Source organism: Penaeus monodon, chromosome 28 (assembly GCF_015228065.2).
Source record: "Penaeus monodon isolate SGIC_2016 chromosome 28, NSTDA_Pmon_1, whole genome shotgun sequence".
Taxonomy (NCBI): domain Eukaryota; kingdom Metazoa; phylum Arthropoda; class Malacostraca; order Decapoda; family Penaeidae; genus Penaeus; species Penaeus monodon.
Window position 1 is genome coordinate 25,783,320 of NC_051413.1, and position 634 is coordinate 25,783,953.

General features: G+C 48.4%; 1 protein-coding gene across 1 annotated transcript in view; it reads right to left on the reverse strand.

Moving 5' to 3' along the window:
- Window positions 1–634, reverse strand: part of LOC119591433 (apolipophorins-like) — an 8,202-nt gene that overhangs the window by 737 nt on the left and 6,831 nt on the right. Inside the window, exon 11 of the mRNA XM_037940174.1 lies at window positions 109–246. Coding sequence (XP_037796102.1) covers window positions 109–246 — 138 coding nt within the window. The remainder of the gene's footprint in view (window positions 1–108; window positions 247–634) is intronic.

Below are 634 nucleotides of genomic sequence, written 5' to 3' on the forward strand. Positions count from 1 at the left end.
TATTTGCCCCACTCAACCCATAGCCCCCACATCCCCTATAGCTCTTAAACCCAGCCCCAAAAACTCCCCACCAGGAGCTCCTCCCCAGCCCTCTCTCTTGGCACTCACCGGCTCCTCCCCACAGCGTCTGCAGCTGAGCCTGGCCTGGTCTTCGTCAGCGAGGCATCGACACTGGTGGCAGCGCGGCTCGGGGACGTCGGTGGCCAGGCGCTGACTCAGGACACTCAGGAACTTCCTCGTCAGGCCCTGGGAGAAAGGAAGGGTTTTGAGTGACGTGAAAGATAAAAAACATGGGGGGACTGCAGTTAAATTAGAGGAAAAGAGGGTTTTAAGTGACGTGGGAGGTAAAGCAGGGGGGATTACAGTTAAGTGATGTGAGAGGCACAAGTGAGAAAAAAGGAGGGTTAAGTATCAGTAACCTGGGGAGCAAAAAAGGGAATTCGCTTGTGATGTGAAAGCCAAAAAAGTCGGAGAGAAAATAGAGAAAACGACGTAAGAGGCTCTACGGAAGTCATTCTTTATCTTTTCAGTGAAATACAAATACTGTTCTTTAATATTGTGAGGAAGCGGTTATGCCTAGACTCTATTACTTTGTATGAAAAATCTATCTATCTATAAATATCAAAAGCTGTTC